This window comes from Benincasa hispida, chromosome 1 (genome assembly GCF_027475165.1).
Source record: "Benincasa hispida cultivar pf3 chromosome 1, pf3_genome.v1.1, whole genome shotgun sequence".
Classification (NCBI taxonomy): Eukaryota; Viridiplantae; Streptophyta; class Magnoliopsida; order Cucurbitales; family Cucurbitaceae; genus Benincasa; species Benincasa hispida.
In genome coordinates, this window is record NC_143478.1 from 24,535,911 (window position 1) to 24,551,909 (window position 15,999).

The following is a 15,999-nucleotide window of genomic DNA, read 5'->3' on the forward strand; positions in this document are numbered from 1 at the left end:
AGAAACCTTCTAAAAAACCAAGCCAACCAGTCTTAAACAAACAAGCAAAATCAGCTGAAACAAAGGAATACATTGAAAGGAGAACTCTAGAGCTCTTTAAAGTTGACAAAAACAATGAAACACCCTGTTGTGGTGCACAGAATTCAAGATTCTAAGATTTTCAACCTTTGTCACCACAAGATTATGAGACCATTACTCAACCGAATGAAATATCAAGCTTCAATTATTGAAATCAGATGCTGAGGGATTTCCTTCTTGTCAATAGGAGTGAATAATGAGTCTTTGGACTTATCAATCAGCTGATCGTCCTCCGTCCGAAAAAGGTGATGAAAATCTTGGCCAAGGTCATCAAATTTCTCTTCCTCTTCATGGTTCTTCTCTGCTTCTGATCTTTCTAATTCTTCACTGTTGGCACTTGCAATTGAATCTCCATCCGAGTCATACTTGTTGGAGCGAGAGATACTAGACGACGCGCTCAGGGTACATCTCACAAGAAGTACATCTGAACCCGGAATCTAAAAATCTGAGTAGCCAAAGGAACAAGATTTGGGTGGAGATCTAGCTTTAGATGAGAGACCATGAGCTTGTAATTTGACACAACACTCTTCAAGTAGATCAGAGTTCACAAGAGTAGACCATGCGTTGATGAAGGAGGATCTTTTCCTGTTGTAATGTTTGGGGAAAGACTTAAATAAATGTGGGCACCTCCTATACAGAGATGGAATTACAATGGCTAGTTTGATCTTCTTTTTTCTGGACGAAGTGATAGTGCGAGGCGAGGGGGAAGGCTCCTTAAAAGGTGGCAGGAAGATTTTATTAGAGGCAGAAGTAACAAATTTTGCAAGGTTGAAATTGAGGAGTGTGCCTTTTGGATTACCTTTCAGGGGAATGCCAAGAGACACTTGATCGGAAGCAGTCTTATTGAAATCATTAATGTTTTCAATTTGAATAACATCATAAAGGTCACCCATTGGTTGAGATAGCTTCTTTTCTTTCTTCAATAATACAATGTTCGAATTTAAGAATTTTGCATTCTCATTGCCTTTGACTTCTGAATTGTTTTCAACCTCAAGTGGTGTCTTCAACGCTGAATCTACTGGTAATTGTGACTTCTCCGAGTTCTTCTTTGAAAAGAAAATAAAAGGACTCCAAGAGAAATGTGGGATGGACTCAATAGAGTCGAGAAAATTCACTTTTGGAATATTAAAACTGAAATTCAAACCTTCATCATGTATAACCTGATGCAATCGAGCTAAATCTAGAGGATTAGTGAAATTCTTAATCAACGATTCACTATTTGTAATTTTTGGGGCTTCAAGAGCTTCTATATCCCCAAAATTTAAATAGATATTGCCGTGTGTCACAATTGCACTTTCGGAAGCTTCTCTTAGCGATTGTGTGGCACTTGTTTCTGTTCACGAACAAGTAAGCCAATCCGAATACAGAACGCCGATGGCACACCGAGTGCCTCTCACAACCTCCACCCCCTTTTTAGGAAAAATGGTTTTAGAAAATGGGTTTGGAGAAAAAGGTTTTTGCAAGCATTTTTGAGTATATGAGTAGAGAGAGAAAGATTGTAGTAGACTAGAAAGCAATGAGCAACAACAACGGCTTTATAGCGTACTACCTGGTATGAGGAAGTGATGATTAGTCTTATCCCCATATAGTGCATTTTGAACAAAAAGGCAACTGACACCCTTGCATATGCAAAAGGGCGAGCGGTCACTTACAACAAAAATACAAGGAAAGCAAACTAACTTAACTAATACAATACATGACATGAAAACATGATAAAAAAGGGTTGGATTGGGCATGTGGCCGTGGGCAACATGCCCTGGACAAGTTGTCTTAGGTCTAGTTTCGAGAAGTATCTAGCACCGTGGAGCCGATCAAATAAGTCCATGATGATAGGAAGGGGGTATTTATTACGAACTGTGAGCTTGTTCAAAGCTCGATAGTCGATGCATAGTCGAAGGCTTCCGTCTTTCTTCTTTTGAAACAATACTAGGGCTCCATAGGGGGCCTTTGCTAGTCTAATAAACCCTGCATCTAACAGCTCATCTAACTGCTTTCGGAGTTCGGCCAACTCTGGCGGGGCCATACGATATGCATTCTTGGTGGGCGGCTTCGCCTCTGGTAGCAGCTCGATTTCATGATCGATCCCCCTTCGTGGAGGCAAGGACTTGGGCAAACTATCGGGCATGACATCACGATACTCTTCCAAGACATATAGAATGTCTCGAGGGACTTCCTCTTCTGCGGTCTCGACTGATTCGATCGGAATGGCCATGAATGTGGGTTCATCGTGGGCAAGACCTCTTTTCAGTTGGAGGGCTGAGATCATTCTTACCCCGTTCGGCTGTTTGATACTGGCTTGAACCACGGTGGGTGTAGATCCTACAATCACTAAGCATTTAGCGAGGGGCATCGGTATAACTTTGTGTTCGAGTAAGAATTCCATCCCCAACACTATGTCAAAGTCGTCCATCTTGACAATTATGAAGTCAGCAAGGCCTTTCCAGTCCCCTAACGTGACTGGAGTTCTCTTTGCTATCTCCGTAGTAGGCAGGGCCTCAGAGTTCACGGCTTTCATCTTCCCTGCGTTTCTTTCCCAGATTAAATTCAGGCGACGGGCTTCTGTTTCAGTCATGAAGTTATAGGTTGCCCCAGAGTCGACCATGGTGCTCTTGGCCGATCTTTGGTTGACCCAAGCGTCCACATACATGAGTCCTCTTTCCAACGGCTCCTTCGTCTTTCCATCTTCTTTTGGAGCGTAGATAAGAATTTCAATGCTCCCATCCTGGGGTTTTCACTCTCTGCGGCCGACTTAATTTTCGGTTCGCCTTTTTCAGCCTTGTCTTCTGAGCTTGAGGCTAACGTGGCTTGGAAGGCATTAAAGCAGTTTGATTCGGACACTCGCCCGCTCTGTGTTGTCCTCTACATATGAAACATGACAGTGGACGATTGTAGTTGTTATACTGTTGTGACGGCCCTCGTTAATTGTTCCTTGATCTCGATTGGGAGGACTTACGGTCCCTTCCGGTGTTCTTGTCTTGTCCCCCGGAGGGCTGGAATGACTGTTTCTGTTCCCACTATTTGAGAAAGTTGGCTGTTTCCTCACGTCTTGAGAGTCTGTGCTAAGGTCATATAACCGTTCCACTGCCGCATAGGCAGAGGGGAGATCTTGTACTCGCTGTTCATACAACTTCGACTTTGCCCACTGTTTCAGCCCTTCGACAAAAAAGAAGACTTTGTCTTTCTCGGACATATCACGTATGTCCAACATGAGTCCCGCAAATTGCTTCACATAATCTCTGATGTTGCCCGTTTGTTTCAACTCTCGGAGTTTTCGTCGGGCCAAGATCTCAACATTCTCGGGTAAGAACTACGAATGAAGTTCTTATTTCAACTTATCCCAGGTATCTATCGTACACCGCCCTTCTTGTATGTCCGCAAATCGTGATCTCCACCACAGCTTTGCATCTTCAGCTAGATGCATGGTCGCTAGTGTGACTTTCGACTCCTCTGTCACGGTGTTTGTTGCCTTGAAGTATTGCTCAAGGTCGAAGATAAAGTTCTCTAAAGCCTTTGCTTCCCGCACCCCACAGTAGGGTTTTGGTTCTGGGATTTTTATCCTGCTCACTTGCATTGCTCCCCCAGGTGGGGCCGGGTTTCCTACAGCTCGGATGGTGAGATTCACCCTCGCACTCACATCCGCAATCTTGGCTCTGACGACGTCAAGGGCCGATCGAAAATCTTCAGACAGATCAGTTACCATATGAATTATTGTTTTCTGGGAGCCGTCCAACTCTTCAACGTGCTCCTCTATGTGGGCAACAAAGCCCAATGAGCTATCCCCACGTTCAAAACTACTGGATTGTGCAACCTTTGTCTCTAGGGTCTCCACCCTCATCATCAGTTCTTTGACGGGTAACCCGTCTAGGCGGTCAACTACCGCATCAATTCCGTCGGCTTTCTCGACAACTTCTTACAACCGAGTCTCCAAGAAACGAATACTATCAGGGAATTCTCTCAAGTAGAGCATTTGCTCGTCCATCTCTACCAGTCTATCCACATGGGACTTATTCAAGTTTATCACTTGAAAACAACACTTCATATTGCTTCTAATCCAGTTTTTCATGGACTAAACATATTGAAGTTGATTGCCATTTTGTACGTGAAAAAATTCAACAAGGGTTGGTATCTACAGGATATGTGAAGATTGGAGAACAATTAGGAGATATCTTCACAAAAGCATTGGATGGAAGACGTATAGATTATCTATGTAACAAGTTGGGCATGATTAACATATATGCTCCAACTTGAGAGAGAGTGTTATAATTCTATAGTTAGGGTTTTCCTTTCTTGTAAATATTTTGTGATACTTTCCTTTTCTATGCTTTGTACTCTTGTATATATTCATATCTCTGGTGAATGAATAAAGTATTCTGATTCTTTCTCAAACCTAAGAGTTTTACACCCTTTACTAAGAATAGAGGCTGACAAATTCTGATTTTCATGTCTTGGGGTGATGCTCTGTTTTAGCGATACCAAAATAGGGGAAAGGCCTTCAAGATTATTCCAAACTCCAAATGAGTCAATGCTTTGCTCACCTTCTACCAAAACAGAGGAATGTATCTGCCCTTCACTTTTTCAGCAATATTCAAGCTGTTATCACTTGACTTGGGGGGATCTGAAACACACTTTGTTGTTTGAAGAGAAATTGGCAATGAGTGAAAATGAATATGATTGAAGAGATCATCTCTTTTCTTCCTGAAGCTTGGGAGCATACCCAAAAAAGAATGCCAACTCTGATTTGAATCTCCGAAAGGAACATGAATGTAACGATAACCTCTTGAAATAGGCTAAACAACACATCTCAAAATCCACCTTGAGTCGCGGTGAAACTTTGAAAGCGTTGTAACCCTTGAACCATCTCTGCCATTTCTTAGGGAAAAATAGTTGAATGAACCCTGTAGGAGCTCTGAAATTGAATCCACAAACCGATTCGAATACGAACTAGATAAAACTAGAATTTTATTAACATCTAAATCTTCCACAAATAATAGCCCTGAATCGGTTTGTGATAGTAAGATTTTAGATACTTTACTTTTGGTAGCACTAGCTGAAGAGTATCCCTTAATTCCCTCTTCAATCCCTTCCAAGTTTCATAGCTTAATCGAGGTGTGTGGTTTACAGATGATTGAAATCAAACCCCAATCACCACTAATTAGGATTTAATGGAGGATCTGGGTGGGTGCCGTAGTATTGGGCGTAGTCTCCTTTCTCCTTTCTTCATTCTTGGTATCTTAAATCACCAATTGACCTAAAAGGTGAAACTAGTGCATGAAGACAAAATCTAATTTTATATCACTAACACTTCTCACTTGTGGGCTTGAAATATGATGAAGACTCAAACAAGTGGAATTGAATATTAATTGGGGAGGAAATAATGTTGCAAGGACTTGAACACAGGACCTCCTAGGACCACCTACTTTGATATCATCTTAAATCACCAATTGATCTGAACACTTAAGCTAATGGGTGTAGGTGAATCTAATTTTATATCACTAACATGGTGGGTTTTCGATATTTAAGGCCAACACTTTCCAGTCTAGTTGGGATTTTCAAAAGTTTTCCCTCAATTGTTTTGTCCACTTGTGATGTTTTTTATTTTTTATTTTTTTATAATTTTGAGAAGTTTCCCTTTGGAAGAATTCTTTGAGCTTTTCAAGATTAGTTGCTATTGGGTTTTTTTGTTTGAGATTGTTGAGAGTTTTATCTTCTCTTTTTGGTTGTATTTGGATGTAATGGTTGTAATTGCTATACTTTCTTTCATTGTATTTTGAGCGCTAGTCTCTTTTCATTTAATCAATGAAAATCTTTTTTCATATCAATGAATTGTTTCTTTCAAAAATAAAAAAAAAAAGAAAAAAGAAAAAAGTAAATGTCCTGGAAGGTTTCAAAGTCTGCAAGGATAACTTGCCCGTCTCATCTTCACCTTGTAGATGATGCTATCATTGTCTATTCAGGTCGTGAACGATGTTTTATGCCTGCATTAGTCTCTTTTAATTTCTTTAATGAAAATTTTCGTTTCTTGTTAAAAAAAAATTAGTAGTCATCAATGAAATAGTATTCATGTTTCCTAGGATTTTTTGGTATATCCATTTACTTGAACTGTTGAGTTTTTTCTTTTGACTTCTTTTTCTATGTTTATATAATAGCTCGAGTTGGGAAAAATGTAAAAGAACAAATAGTAGGTTTTTTTTATATCCACGTGCTTACGACTTTCATAAAATTTTATTTTTGTGTGCAGATTTTTATGGACAGCTGTGATCGTTTTTTAGAGTTTTTGAGGAGGAGTAATGAAGTTAGCCCCACCGTTGCATTGGAAACTGCAGCAGCTTTGCAGGTGATATTGTCTAATAGCTTTCCACCGTCATTTTTTGAGCTAAACTTATAGTACTTGATCCAAAGTGCAGGTAAAATTTGAGAAAGTGACTCGTAGAGCGCAAGTACAATTCCAAACTGCGTTAGAGGAACAAAGCAGGTAACTCAATTTTTGTTTTTTATTTAGGGGAAAAATCATTTTATACCCTAGACTATAAGTTATATCAATTAAAACTCTAAAATAATAATTATATCAATCATTTTCTTTAGGGGAAACAAACATTTCATTGATAGTGTGAGATGATTTTATTTTTGAACAAGAAACAACTCCTCATTAATATTTGAAAGGAATAAATGTTCAAGAGATACAAATTCCTGAAGGGAGTAAAAAATAAAAAGGAAAAAAAACGATACAAATAACAAATACAAAAGATACATGCACCGTTAGGCTAGCGCTTGATTGAAGACGCTCATCTGGCATTTTGACTTTTGAGTCTAATGGTCAAAATATAAGATATAAAAGATAGAATTCAAAAATAAAAAAAGAGAATATAGGATTAAACAGGAGAAATAAACGCGCTCTCCCTTCTTTTGTTCACTTGGTCCATTGTGTGGTTGGGGAGGGGAGAAATACGTATTTTTGGGAAGGTCATTTGGTGGGGGAGAGACCTTTTTGTGGTTTGTTTTCTCATTTGTATCATTTGTTGTCTCTTAAAAATCATTTTGTTACCGATTTTCTCATGTGGTCTAGGAGCTTTTGTTCCTTTTCCTTTGGGTCTTGTTTGTACTCTTTCTGATAGGGAAGTGACACTTTGAGAGGCTTCCGACCAAGTTCTCACTGTTTGATACCTCCTTCAACATCCCCGTCATCATCTTTCTGGCGACCACTCCACTCCAACGTCCCTCCTTCTTCAGTGACCTCTTCCGTCTCATCGTAAGCAGCCCGGAGGACCTCAAAAAGTCTGAAGCTGAGTTATCACTGGTAGAGGTCCATTGACGGTGGACTTTTGACCAGACAAGTGAAGAGCTGCATTTTCTAAATTCATGGAGGTGAAAAGCTGTAAAATCTGTGATCATTTCTTCTGTATGTGGAAAGAGAGCAATGGATTCTACGTGGAAGATATGATAAAAGGGCAGAAAATTCTATTCTTAGTGACTATGGCGCATTAGCTAGATACTAGCTTGAAAAAGTTATTGAATGGTCCAACTTTTGAATTCTTCTTATTAAAGGAAAGAGTCGATCAAAGTGTCATCCGTCTTTCAAAGTTTCGTGTTAATAAAGATTGGTTTGTGGAGTGTGCGGTTTGGCCCTCAACAGGAGAAAGGAAGAACATTCACATTCCTTATGGTGATGGTAAGTTCGGCTGCCAAGAGTTCAATGAAATGGTTAGTTTTTGTATCAAGGAATCCTTGGCCCCCCGAGTTTGTTCAGAGAATATCCAACATTCAACTAAGGGAGAAGAGAACGACTCTGAGGAAATGATTGGCAAACAAATTTCAGCAACATGACATTTGAATTGGAAAATGGGAAAAATTATCGACTCAAGAACCTCTGCTTCAGCATCAGAAAAACAGAGTATCAAGACCCCTGTTCTTCTACTCGATAAACAGAGTATGCATCATCAATGGGTGAATTTAGATTTTAATAAACCTTGGGTTGTTTCACGTCTCTTCGAGTTCGATAACTGGTTAGAAATCATAAAATAACTTAATCTGTACTTTCAATCCAATGTCATTATCAACCCACTATTTGCAGAAAACACACTGGTTGAAATGGATCGTGGCCCAATGGAAGAATTAATCGAGAATCTCAGCAAATGGCCGAAGATTGGCTCCTTCCACCTGAAATTCGAAAAATGGGACAAATTCACTTATAGTAGACCTCTGTGTTCAAAAGGCTACGATGGCTGGTTATCAATAAACAATCTCTCTTTCGATTACTGGAACAAACAAACATTCGAAGCTATTGGCGCTCATTTCGGTGGATTGGAGAACATAGCGATCAAAACTTTAAACTTTCTCAATGTCTCAGAGGCCAAGATCCAATTTGAGGAAAATTTATGCAATTCATCCCTGCAAGGCTAGAAATTTCATATGAAAAAGGGGCAATATCTTCTTGAACTTTGGTGATATTTTGTCAATCAATCCACCCAACAAGGTTAGAGGAGATTTATTCATGTTTAATTTTACAAACCCAATTGACATTGTTCGATTACACCAAGTTATCAAGGATGAGGAAATAGAATGTGATCCATTAAATTCCAAGTCAGAGTTTCTCCTTCTATCAAGATTCAATCCAAGGCACTACATAAGTCCAGGCAACATTGTAGGAAAAAAGTCCAAGTACATTTCTCAGATTAATCCGGAGACTAATCGGATGATTGCTATTAGTCCAAAATTCTAAAAACACAATCAAAGGTCGTTTCCTCAAGATCAGATCAATGTGAATGCGATTGAGGAAAAGGAGAAAGAGAAAAAAAATAGGATGAAAAGAGTTGTCCGTTCAAATTTTGAGCCACCCTTAAGAAAACATTTCGAATTCCCGCCAAAGGAGTCTTATTTTAAAATTTGGTCTTGTGAAAAATCAATCAGAGAAGTCCAAAGATCCCCATCTTGTGGGAACACAAAATGGGCCACCAAAATGAAACTTTTTGGGATAACTACCAATGGAAGGCCAAGATTTAAAAAAGGCAAGGATTCTACCTTATAGTGAAACCGTGTAGAAGTTGAAAGCAGCTTTTCCTCATCAACATTAAATACCATGTAAAGCAGATTTTTCCCAAATAACTTTTTGGCCAGAGCACCACTCAAATAACTCTATTGCCTTCATCGTATTTGCAAAAAAGAAGAGTGTCGTCTGAAATGGTAAAATGGACACAACCTTGTCATTTCCAACAACAAAACCTTAAAAAATCCCTCTCTTATGGACATAATCAATAATAGAGCTTAGGACCTCACTAACTAGGAAAAGAAAGGGGAAATTGGGTCCCCTTGTCTAATACCTCCAGTAGCAAGGATGCGACCTCTTGGCTTTCTATCTATAAGTATAGAAAATTTGGGATTGCGAACACAACCATTTATCCAAGTAATCCATTTAGGACAGAAGCCTTTCAATTTAAGGACATCCTCCATTTAGGCTCTTTTCATTTTATCAATGAAAAGTTATGTTTCCTTTAAAAAAAACGTATGAACATCCTCTAAGAAATCCCAATCCACACGGTCAAAGCCCTTCTCCAAATCAAGTTTAAGAATCCAACCCTTTTTCTTCTCTGCCCTATATTCTTCCACAATCTCATTAGCAAAAAGGACAGAATCTGGTATTTGTCTTCGACCTATAAAGGCACTTTGAGAAGGAGATACAATAGATTTTGTTAGATATTAGATTAAATTTGCCTTCACCTATAAACTTAAGCTTTTGGGTAAATCAGTGATTTAAGATGGTGTCAGAGTAGGTTGGTTTAGGGGGCCCTATGTTCAAGCCCTTGCAATATTATATTTCCTCCCCAATTAATATTGATTTCCACTTGTTGGGTTTTCTTCATATTTCAAGCCCACGAGTGAAGGGGAGTGTTAAATATTATGTTAAATTTGCCATCATCCATACACTTAAATTTATGGGTAAATTGGTGATTTAAGAGATTGCAAAGGATGTTTATAGCTATTCTATAGACGTTTTGTTGCATAGTTGGAGTCCCTTCTTGTGAATGGATTTCTCCTTTTTGTGGGCTTGGTTTTTTTGTATGCCTGTGTATTCTTTCATTTTTTTCTCCATGAAAGTTGTTTTCATTAAAAATAAAAAAAACGCGCTCCAATTCAGACGAATATCTTCAATATAATAGTTAGCAAAAGGCTTGGATAGAGAGCACTAGGAAGAGGCAAGAAGACGAACTGAACCCAAATGATTAAGCTAAGGAAGTGATTTATCATAAAAAACCCTCTGATTACATTCAAACCAAATTTTTGATAGAAGAGCTTTAACTGCATTGGACCATACGAGTTGAGAGTGAGAAGCCAAGTGCGGACCAACCAAAAATCTGGATGATGTCTTGGGGGTTTCTCGAGGTGCAAAGGCCCAAGTTGCCTCGTCTCTAGGGCGAGCGCCTAGGGTTGTCTTGTTAACATTTGAGACAAGTAGTAATTTCCCATATATTTATTGTGAAAAATTCTCAATTTTTTTCATTTCACTGCATTTGACCACAACAGGCCAAGGTCAGGCCAACAACCAGCAAATGAAGAACATGGTCCTTGAAAAAATTGAAAACACCCATTGAACATTAAAATTTGAGAAGAAATTGCACCAGCATTGTCTTGAACATGAGCAACCAAAGCATTAAATGTGGCAAAGCATCATCTTTGCCCTGCACAGAGGACAAACTGATGGGGAAATGAATGAGAAGGCCTTTTCCTTTATAGCCACTTTTCAATGAGAAGCAATAACCTCTTTCCATCACATCAATGAAAAGCCTTGTTTCTGTTAAAAAAAAAAAAAAAAAACAGAAGGGTTTTTTCTTTAAAGTACTTGAGAGCAATCTAATGAGCTTGGATCATCACCCAAATTGAATAATGATGGGCTTGGGACTCTTGGACTTCCATATGGCTGAATAAATCTCCTTATTCATAGAGGAGGATGTTGCCAAATATTTTTAGAGAGATTTTACAGAAACTACCCGAAGGTTCAAGGGACCAGCTTCTTTAATCTGGAATGCAGCCACCTTCTGTCGTACCAAAATCCCAGCATATTCTGAAAATTCAGCATCTCTTCAGAAAGGTTTGAATCTCAAGGGCTGATGTGGGATTCTCAACTTCTATCATGGATTGTTGGTTTCTTGAGGACCTCAATTGATTCAATTATGACAGCGGTTTTAATTGATACGATTATTAGTTTGAGTTCTAATTGATGCAACTTCCAAAATTTGGAGATATAAACTTATCTTTTTCCTGTTATTTATGTTGAATATAATAAAACATCTTTTTAGGGATACTTGCTAATTGTTGATTGTGCACATTAGTTGTTGGTGAATCATTTTTATCCCTACTGTTTTCATTCTCGAGACTTTTGCCTCTGAATATTTTCGCTCTTTTAATATTTGTTCCAATTTTATGTTCCAGATTTGCTCTAGATATTGATCTTGATGCCCCAAAAGTTAGAGTTCCTATCAGATCGTGCGGCTCTTCCAAATGTGATAGTCATTTTCTTTTGGATTTTGGTCATTTTATGCTGCGAACCATGGTATCTTTGTTACTGCAATGTATTGCTTTGTTTTATCTTCAAGTTTCTTCTCTTTGTTTATGATATTTCATCACAGGGTTCCCAGTCTGACGAACGAAGACATAGTTTGTATTCTCGATTTTTTATATCTGGAAGAGATATTGCTGCCTTGTTCAGGGATTGTGGTCCTGAATGTCAGAAATGCTCAGATTATGGAAATCAACCCATTGTTTCTCCATTACCAAAGGAGGAATCTCACGACATTTATCCTCTTCTTGATCAGTGTGGAATGGCAGTAATAGTAGATCAGGTAACTGTTTCTGCTTGTCCTCCCAGTTTCTAGTATGGATTTCGACACTTCACAGAGTCTTCCTTTTTGGTTAAAAGAATATGTATGTCTTTATCTGTGATCTAATTGTTTTTTGCTTTTTGGTTTAAGATAAAGGTACCTCACCCAAGTTACCCATCTACACGAATCTCTATTCAAGTGCCTAACCTTGGCATTCACATCTCACCGGCAAGATACTGCAAACTCATGGAATTATTAAATACTATCTATGGTAAAATGGAGACTTATAGTCAACACTCGGATACAGGCGATAATTTACAACCTGTACTTGCTCCATGGGGTACTGTGGATCTCACTGCTGATGCAAGAATCCTAGTGTGGAGGGTATGACTTTAATTAAGAAAAAGAAATGGATTATTTTGCACCCTTTTATAACTTAGTCATATATAATTGTTTAATAATATTTGTTTCAGGGTATAGGCAATTCAATGGCTCAATGGAAGCCTTGTTATATTGTGCTTTCAGGCTTGTATATTTACGTTTTGGAATCGGGAAAGTCCCAGATTTACCAACGCTATTTGAGGTGTTTCTTTTGGTTCCTCCTTATTCGTGTTCTTGGCTCTTTGGTTTTCATTTTTGAATGTTGAATAGGTTTTCAATTAACTTGTTTGAGTATCACTTCTTTGGGAGTTGTATACTTTGAGCATTGGACTCTTTTCATTTCATCCATGTAAAACTTTATTTCCTTTTAAAAAAATTAACCTTTTTGAGTATTGATGAATTATCTTGCAAACCTTTTTATTTTATTTTATTTTTTTGAAATGAAAACAAGACTATTCATTGAATTAATGAAAGAGTCAAAAGCATAGAGGAAATAAAAACAAGAAACTTGCCAATACAAGGCTAGATTCAAATTACTTCATAAAGATTAAATTTTAAAGAAAAATTAAAAACATTCCAAATGCAAACCTTTTTATTATCAATGCAGAGCTTCGTTTTTGGTCAAGTAAAGTCATTATTTTGTATTACATTTGGGATATTACAGTGTCGCCGGCAAGCAAGTCCATGAAGTTCCATCAACGAGTGTGGGTGGATCATTGTTTTGTATTGCGCTGAGTTCTAGAGGCATGGACATTCAGAAGGTATGTTTACTTGATTTGAGGTGCTGTGGGATAATTTTTTTGTTTGTTTTTTCCATCCTTTTTTTTTGTAGTAATTATTTTCCTCAAGGATTGAATGGAATGAAGAATTATTTTCAAAAGATATAAAAAAATTTAGGACACTTGAACTTATACAATTATTAAAATTATAGATTAACCTGGGACAAAGCAGATTTTCCCCAATTCACCTTCTGATCAGAACACCAACTCAATGGTTTTTATCAGAGCATCCAACATTCCATCATCATACTTACCAAAAAATAGGAGTATCATCAACAAATTAAAGGATTGGAGCATGAATCTTGTCTTTGCCCACTATGGAACATCCCTTTTTCATGTATTCTAGGCGCATTTAACACCTCACTAACTAGGAGAAAAAGAAGGGGGGAAAGAGGGTCCCCTTGCCTAATTCCCCTAGAAAGATTCTACCTTTCAGTCTTCCATGAATGAAAATTGAATATCTTGGGTTCTTAACACAACCCATTATCCATGAAATCGATTTTGGATCTGTAAAACTCTTAGGTTTGAGAAAGAATCAGAATATTCTATTCATTCATAAAAGATATGAATATATACAAGTGTACAAAGCATAGAAAAGGAAAATATCACAAAATATTTACAAGAATGGAAAACCCTAACTATAGAATTATAACACTCCCCCTCAAGTTGGAGCATATATGTTAATTATGCCCACCTTGTTACATAGATAATCTATACGTCTTCCATCCAATGCTTTCGTGTAGATATCTCCTAATTGTTCTCCAGTCTTTACATATCTTGTAGATACCAATCTTTGTTGAATTTTCTCACGTACAAAATGGCAATCAACTTCAATATGTTTAGTCCTTTCATGAAATACTGGATTAGACGCAATATGAAATGCTGCTTGATTATCACACCACAACTTTGTCGGGGTGGTGATTTCAAATTCCAACTCAACAAGAAGTTCATATATCCAAATCAATTCACACAGATTGTGCCATTGTTCTATATTCTAATTCCATACTTGAACGTGACACCACATTTTGCTTCTTACTTTTCCAAGAAATCAAATTACCACCAACAAAAAACACAATATCCTGAGGTTGATCTTCTATCTTCTTTAGATCCTACCCAATCGGCGTCTGAGAAACATTCAATATTAGTATGACCATAATCCTTATATAATAAACCACGCCCGGGAGTAGCCTTCAGATAACAAAGAATCTGTTCCAATGCAGCCCAATGATCAACTGTAGGGCACGACATGTACTTGACTCACAATACTTACTGAATAGACTATGTCGGGTCGAGTCACTATAAGGTAATTAAGTTTTCCCACTAACCTCCTATATCTTTCAGAATCTTTTAGCAATTCTCCATCTTTTGTGGGTTGTAAGTTGGGCATCATTGGGGTACTACATGGCTTAGCCCTTAGCTTTCCTTTTTCAATCAACAAGTCAAGTACATATTTTCTCTGTGATAATAGAATTCCTTTCTTGCTTTTTATTTCCTCAATTCCTAAGAAGTATTTCAACATGCCCAAATCTTTTGTATGGAATTGACTATGAAGAAAGGTCTTTAGAGACTGGATACCTAAAACATCATCACCAATAATCACAATATCATCCACATATATGACCAACAAGATGACACCACCCTCAGATCTCTTAAAAAGACTGAATGATCTGACATGCTCTTCCGTATTCCAAAGCTTTCAATCACCTGACTAAATTTACCAAACCAAGCTCGTGGGCTCTGCTTTAATCCATACAAGGATTTACGAAGGTGACACACCGTTCCATTCTCCCCTGAGCAACAAACCCTGGTAGTTGCTCCATATACATCTCTTCTTGAAGATCACCATGAAGAAATGCATTTTTAATATCAAGCTGATGTAAAGGCCAATGATTGATTGAAGCTAATGAAATAAACAACCGCACAGATGCCATTTTTGCTACAGGAGAAAAAGTATCAGCATAGTCAACGTTATAAGTTTGTGCGTAGCCTTTCGCTACAAGGCGCGCTTTTAGCTGAGCAATAGAACCATCAGGATTGACTTTAACTGCAAACACCCATTTGCAACCGATAGCCTTCTTTCCTGCAGGGAGAAAAACTAAATCCCAAGTACAATTATCATCTAAGGCAGTCATCTCCGCCACCATTGCGGCACACCAACCAGGATGAGACAAAGCCACATGAACAGTTTTAGGGATGGATACAGATTCTAAGGATGCAATGAATGAACATGTGGAAGACAACAAATGGTTATATGAAACAAAAGAGGAAATAGGATGAGCACATGTACGTTTACCTTTACGAAGAGCAATAGGAAGATCATCACTCGTTTCTGGATCCAATGATGAAGAAGACTCTGGTACAGGGCATGGAACTGAAGGAGGTTGTCGTCGAGTATAGACCTTAACGATGGGTGGAAGAGTAGAGGTAGCCACAGGTAAAGATGAATCAAGAAAAGGATTGGAGGGAGAAATAATTGTGCAGACAAGGAAATCATCCTCTAATTCCTTATGTTCCCCCTGACTCTTATTCGGAGAGAATGACGGTGATAAAAAAAATGGGGTATGTTCAAAAAACGTGATATCAGGAGAGACAATATATTTATTTAGACTAGGACAATAACACCGATACCCCTTTTGGACACGGGAATAACCAAGGAAAATACATTTTAAAGACTTTGGATCCAGTTTGGTATGCTGTGGCCGAAAATCCCGAACGAAGCAGGTACAACCAAATATTTTGAGTGGAATGGGAAACAAATGTTGCTTGGGCATAAAATACGAAAAGGTATCTCACCCTTAAGAATGGAAGAAGGCATGCGAAGAAACAAGCTATGGAAACAACATCAGCCTAAAAGGATTTTGGAACATGCATTTGAAACATCAAAGCTGTGGCTGTCTCAAGGAGATGACGATTCTTTTGTTTTGCAACCCCATTTTGAGATGGAGTATCGA

At 38.1% G+C, this 15,999-nt stretch overlaps 1 protein-coding gene across 2 annotated transcripts in view; it reads left to right on the plus strand.

The window, feature by feature from the left end:
- LOC120074826 (calcium-dependent lipid-binding family protein) overlaps positions 1-15,999 on the plus strand; it is a 111,941-nt gene that overhangs the window by 16,743 nt on the left and 79,199 nt on the right. For both annotated transcript variants that reach the window (XM_039028028.2, XM_039028029.2), the window contains exons 16-22: positions 6,317-6,412; positions 6,483-6,550; positions 11,500-11,620; positions 11,697-11,909; positions 12,039-12,272; positions 12,362-12,471; positions 12,934-13,030. In XM_039028028.2, the coding sequence (XP_038883956.2) occupies positions 6,317-6,412; positions 6,483-6,550; positions 11,500-11,620; positions 11,697-11,909; positions 12,039-12,272; positions 12,362-12,471; positions 12,934-13,030 (939 nt within the window). The remainder of the gene's footprint in view (positions 1-6,316; positions 6,413-6,482; positions 6,551-11,499; positions 11,621-11,696; positions 11,910-12,038; positions 12,273-12,361; positions 12,472-12,933; positions 13,031-15,999) is intronic.